The sequence below is a fragment of the Poecilia reticulata genome, linkage group LG15 (assembly GCF_000633615.1).
Source record: "Poecilia reticulata strain Guanapo linkage group LG15, Guppy_female_1.0+MT, whole genome shotgun sequence".
Lineage (NCBI taxonomy): Eukaryota > Metazoa > Chordata > Actinopteri > Cyprinodontiformes > Poeciliidae > Poecilia > Poecilia reticulata.
Window position 1 is genome coordinate 28,370,379 of NC_024345.1, and position 5,943 is coordinate 28,376,321.

A 5,943-nucleotide genomic window follows, 5' to 3' on the forward strand; every position below is an offset into this window, starting at 1 on the left:
AGGAGAGAGACAGGAGAGAGAGACAGGAGAGAGACAGGAGAGAGAGACAGAAGAAAGAGAGAGGAGAGACAGACAGGAGAGAGACAAAAGAGAGATACAGGAGAGAGAGAGAGACAGGAGACAGTAGAGACAGAGAGAGACAGGAGAGAGACAGACAGTAGAGAGAGAGGAGAGAGACAGTAGACAGTAGAGAGAGACAGGAGAGAGAGAGAGACAGGAGAGAGAGAGAGACAGGAGAGACAGACAGGAGAGAGAGACAGTAGAGAGACAGACAGGTGTCCATTGTTCCTGCCTCTTAATGACCTCAGCAGTGAAACCAGACGAAGACGCTGCTGTAAATTCAGCCTCTCCTCGTAGAAACACGCTGCAGGAGCCCGAATGCTGGTGATGTGTCGCCCGTCCGCTTCAGGGCCGGCCGAAGTCTTTTTGGGGCCCTGAGCGCTTTTTCACTTGAGGCCCCCGAATCCCAACACCAGATGCTTCATCATTCCTGTGCTGCTCTGCCAGTATGTATGTATAATACCGGTTAGATTTAGCATAATTTGGAATTAGCCTACATCAACTGCTGTTACCATGGTTACTGATTTCAACCATACAGGAGCAGCAAACAAAAACATAATTTGAATTTTGAGTGGTGTTTTAATGTGACATATTTTTAACGAGTTGAAAATAACATCAGCAGAAAAACACTGAATTTACAGTAAACAAGCTACGAAGTTTAATATCTTATATTTTAGAGAGTTTAGTTTGGGGATCAGAGTGTAAGTGGTTTTACTGGATTTTATTTAGAGGTATCAGATTAACGGGGGGCTGGAATCAAATGCATGGTAAACTTTTCTTTTATTTAGAAGCAAACCGTTATAAACTGTTTATTGTTGATTTATCACCTAATATAAAAACTGAAAAGACTTGATAGAGAAAATCCAGGAACAAATTAATAAAAAATCAGATTTTAATAACAAATAAAACACCGTGATATGTGGAATAAAACATAAATCCAGGTTACAAATAGTCTAAATTCTTACAGTTCTGAACCCGCTGCCTGGACCCCGTGCAGCAGATCCAGAACCAGCTCCGACCTGCGGCGCCGCAGCGTCAGCCGCGCGTGCGCCGCGGCGCAGCAGAACTGCGGCAGCGCCGGCAGGCAGTCCAGAGCCTGCTGGGAGGCGAGGAGTTTGGCCTGGGTCTGCGTCTGGAGCCGACCCACCTGGTCCAGATCCACAGCCTGGTTCTGACCCAAACGGGCCAGGAGGGAGCGGAGGTGACGGTGCAGCAGCTGCACCCACTGCAGCGGCTCGGCCCAAAGGTTCAGCTCGCCCTTCTCAAACAGGAAGTCCTCTTCATCCTGGTCACAGCAGAACGGACCAGAGTTAACCGGACCGGACTTCAGAACCGGATTACAGATTTAATTCACTGCCTGGTTTCAGGCGATTTATCGACGATGAGGATCAGAGCCAAAGAATAAAAACACCAGGATAAAGTCGTACGACAAAAACAAGTCATACTAAGAGAATAAAGTTATAATATTATTTAAAAAAGTAAAAATATATACAAATAAACTATAATGTTACCAGAATAAAGTCGTCAACAAAATATGGTCGTAATACAAGAAAAAAATCATAATAATTAGAGAATAAAGTTGCAGTAATCAGATAAGACAAAATATACTATAAGGCATAATAACATCCAAAATAGTCATAAAATAACCAGAATAAATTTGTAATAATACAAGAATAAAGTTCTAATAGTACCAGACAAATGTTGTAATACGAGAATAAAGTTGTACGACTAAAAAACCCCATATTAAAGAATAAAGTTAGACAAGAAAAGTCATAATATTAACCAGCGAAGAAAAAGAAAGTCAAAATACGAGATTAAAGTTTTAATATTACCAGAAAAACACTGCAGTATGAGAATAAAATGTCAAAAAAAGTCATAATAACCAGAAAAAGAAGTTGCATTAGCAGAGCTTAGCCGGGTTTAGATCTTTCTGAGGCCTCACAACCATCCCAGGTTTCTGCAACAGTTTGCTCTGAGTTTATTGCGTTGATTAAACTCAAACCTGGGATCTGGTCCAGCTTTTATAGAAATGGTCACACTGGTAATTATCTACACTTATTTTATTATAGTTAAGTAAATAACAGTTTAGAAACTTTTGGTTAAATTTAGATTTTAAGCTCTAAATTTGCTGCTCCTCTTTAAAAACCAGATAATCTTTATTATGTCCTGGTATGTAAAGCCTTAAAATGGAAACAGGGTGTACTTTCTTTTTATTATAATTGTACATTTAAACATCTTTGACCTTGACTTATATCTTTGTGAAAAGCCCAAATAGGTGGCGGTTTGCTGGAGAGCAGAAACCTTGGTGACTAACACCACGACTGTTTAGTCTGCTAATGTGAGCAGAACAAAACAAGAGCAACAAGCTGGAAAACTTTCATTTTCTCTTTTTTAAACAAATTAAACCAGCTTAATTTCACCGTATCTGATGGAACCAGATATTGTTTCCAAAGGCCTGGATAATAATTACGACACAGAAACGTGTTGTGATAACATAAGTATTTCATATCAGTCAATATCAATAATTATTTATTAGTTTTTTTTGTTTTAAATATCTAAAATTTCTACCAAACTGGTGCTGTGACATTTCCTGTTTTCTCTAGTTTTCACTTCATGTCATCTTTTTTTTTAGCAGTTATGAGGCAAAACATGAAACTGCTGCTGCGCAAGTTACTCAACAGGTTGTTGCTAGGCAACCATAGAATGAGAGGGTTGCTAGGCAACCACAGAATGAGTGAGTTAGCCGATTCCACCAGCTGGCTGCAAGAGGTCGAGCAGTTAAAGTTCAGTTAATATTCTATTTTTTGAATATTAAAAATGTTATCATATGTATTATCTATTGATATTGATCACATGTCTATCGCAATATATAATATTATTGATTTGTTGTCCAGACAAACTTTTTTTTTGGCAAAAAACCAGAAATATCACCATAAAACCAAAAGTCTCACCAGACAGGAAGCTTCCTCTGCCTCGTCTTCATCGCTGCCATCCTCTTCTCCCATCAGCCACTGGGTGAGAGCGAGGAGCCCGGCTCCCAGCTGCCCCCATAGGTCAAACATCCCACACAGGAGCCCCACACCCAGGTCCAAGGCTGCTGGCGGACACACGGACACGCCGGCAACATCTGAGGACAAAACAAACGGGTTTACAGCACATCAAGCGAAGCTGGAGACGCTGTGAAGTTAGAAAATGTTGGTTTTTACAAACTCAAAATCATTTACTGGATGTTTTTGCTTGAAAGAGGAAAGATCAACAAGCCCCAAGCCCTGGAGAATGGTTGAGTTCTGGTATATTTCCACCAGAACCAGCATTAACATCTGTTAGAACAGAAGTTCATACTTCAGATGGAACCAGTTTACTGCCTGGTTCAAATGGAAAGTTTTTAAGGTATTTTCCCAGCTGATAGTCTGGTAGACTCGGTTCAACTGGGAACCAAAATGGCAACATTTGTCATTTCAGCTGCAGTTCGCTTCACATGTGTCATTTGATCCACACCAGAGTTCACTTCAACCGAACCAAGTCCTAGGTTTTTAGGCGGGAAAGAGTTCGCTTTTTTCCATCCGCATCAGAGTTTGATTGCACGTTCACACATCTCCAAACAAACCAGACTTTCTTGGTAAATGAACTAGAGTTCGATTAAAACAAACTAGCCATGCTTGGGGGAAAGGACCACCGACGTTCAGATGTCAGACGGAAAAACTCCCAAAACATCGAGATCAAACCTGAGTTCAGAGTAAACCAACATGGCCGAGTAGAAAAGAAGCCATCCTGATAGTCAACGTTCATCACTTCACCTGTTAGCCGTCATAATTCCTACATTTGGCTACATCGTGTCGACCAAACAGCAGCTAGAAAATCTTAAGAAAAGCAACGATTTTCCAGATCTTTGCTTTCCATTTCCAATACCACCAGCAATCCCAGACGAACCTTTTCTCTGCGTATTATTCCACTTGTACTTTATTTAGAGTGTGGTTGTGCGGCTCATTCAGATGATTGAGTTAAATCCTCAGCAGGCCATCAAGTTCAGCACCAGCCTGTTAATGATCCATTCATATGAATCAGGCGTGTTTTAAGTGGAGAAACATGTAAAACACGCAGGGCGGCGGGTTCCGAGAACCAGGATATGGAAACCCAGTTCTAATGTTTGCTGGTTAATAAATAAACTGTAATTAGAGAACGTCTGGGGGACCTTGACAGAAAGCTGCAGGGAAACAAAGAGCAGCCGGCGTAATGAGTCCAATCTGAACCTAACGAGGCCAAACCCACTTCCACAGCTCTGCAAGGCAGCCATTGCACTCCGATGGACGGAGTAGAAGAAGACGAGGCATAAAACTGGGACTTGTTCTCACTGAGTCAAGCAGGGCTGACTCTGCGATCCAAACGTGGTGTTAATGTGGATGCGTGTTTTCTTTAGGGCTTGGACGGCCTTCCGAGAAACAGAACTATAACTCATATAACCAGCCATCATGAGGGGTGAGTGTGAGACGATTCAAAAATACTCTGCAGCGCCGTGCAGATCATCTCCAGGATCGAGGCTTCACTTACGACTTGATGAAGACGCTTTCCTACAGATTTCTACTGGTTTGTCACAAATGTTGCATGCATTTTCACCTGCTCCAGTTCTCTTTCTCAATGCATTGTGTCAAACAGTCCAAACTAATTGGAAAAACCTTTTTCAAAATCAAAATCATTCTTAGATAATGAGATGTTAGTCTGCTCAGGTCTGTTTTAGGCCGTCTTCTCACTTTAAATCCAAATAATCGGCTGCTGGCTACGCCACCAAACTCAACGTTTACACTAACTTGTGAAAATGGCTCCAAACAGACACAATCATATTATATGACTGTACATCTTTGAAAAGCAGAAGTAGAGCCTCCTGCACAACCAACAAGAACACAGCAAGTGGTTCCAGAGGTCATTATACAACGCATACAGCAGTAAAATCAAGCTGACCATCTCCGCTTTTGTTGCTAGGCAGCAGCTGAATGTGGATTAACAATCGGGAGATTTTTGAAACAGCTCGTTTTCCAGACACCAAAAAAATATTAGCTTATTGCCAAAAAAGCTAAGTGTTTTTTAAGTCCTTCAGCAGTTGAGACCCAAATGGAAATATAAAAACATACAAAAAGTGAATTTTGCATAATAGATGAGCTTTAAATGAAAAGGCTTTTAAAGACTGAACGGTAGATATATATGTAGAGACGGGAATAAGGAGAGGAAACAGAAGCCAGCAGAGAAACAAAGCAGCTCGCTCATACGTGTGTGTGTGTGTATGTGTGTGTGTGTGCGTGTGTGTGTGCGTGTGTGTGTGCTGTTCTCCCGCCACGGCCTCTCTCACCCCAGCTGTCACCCTGATAACACCACAGACTTCAAAAGGCTTTGGGAGCCACTAGCCAAAACACTAGCACTGTGGGAATTGGGGTGAGGTGGAGGTGTACGATCCTCCGCCCTCGCCACCGGCACACTAATGGTTAAAAACACACAAACAGGTCAGGGGCGGCGAGCCCAGAGAGCTTTCCATGTCCGCAGAGGGGGCGTAAAATCGGAGCAGAGCCTGAAGTCTGAGCGCGGAGGGAAAGCCGCGCTAAGGCTCGTTGATTGTAGAGTATTAGAGGAGATTTAAGAGTTTAGGAGCCTGAGTGACAAATTCCTTTCTTTCCCCAGAAGCCCTGCCTCTGAAGTTCGGCCTCTGCGCTCCCCGCCTTCCCCAACATTCAGGGATAAAACAGGAAATTTTAGCTGCGTGCCGTTTATCATCTTCCCGACAAAGGTTTCACACATCGCTTGACTTGATTCTCCGTCCTGCAGCTCCTGCAGCCAACGCCTCCTTTCTCAAGGGGATAGTCTTTCCCTCGGCTGGCATCGTGTGTGTGTGGGGAG

General features: G+C 42.6%; 1 protein-coding gene across 1 annotated transcript in view; it reads right to left on the minus strand.

Annotated features, from left to right (window-relative positions):
* Window positions 1–922: 922 nt before the first annotated feature.
* Window positions 923–5,943, minus strand: part of thada (THADA armadillo repeat containing) — a 113,732-nt gene continuing 108,711 nt past the window's right edge. The window contains exons 37-38 of the mRNA XM_008430387.1: window positions 3,012–3,187; window positions 923–1,345 (exon numbers count right to left, since the gene is read on the minus strand). Coding sequence (XP_008428609.1) covers window positions 1,022–1,345; window positions 3,012–3,187 — 500 coding nt within the window. The 3' untranslated portion in view covers window positions 923–1,021. The remainder of the gene's footprint in view (window positions 1,346–3,011; window positions 3,188–5,943) is intronic.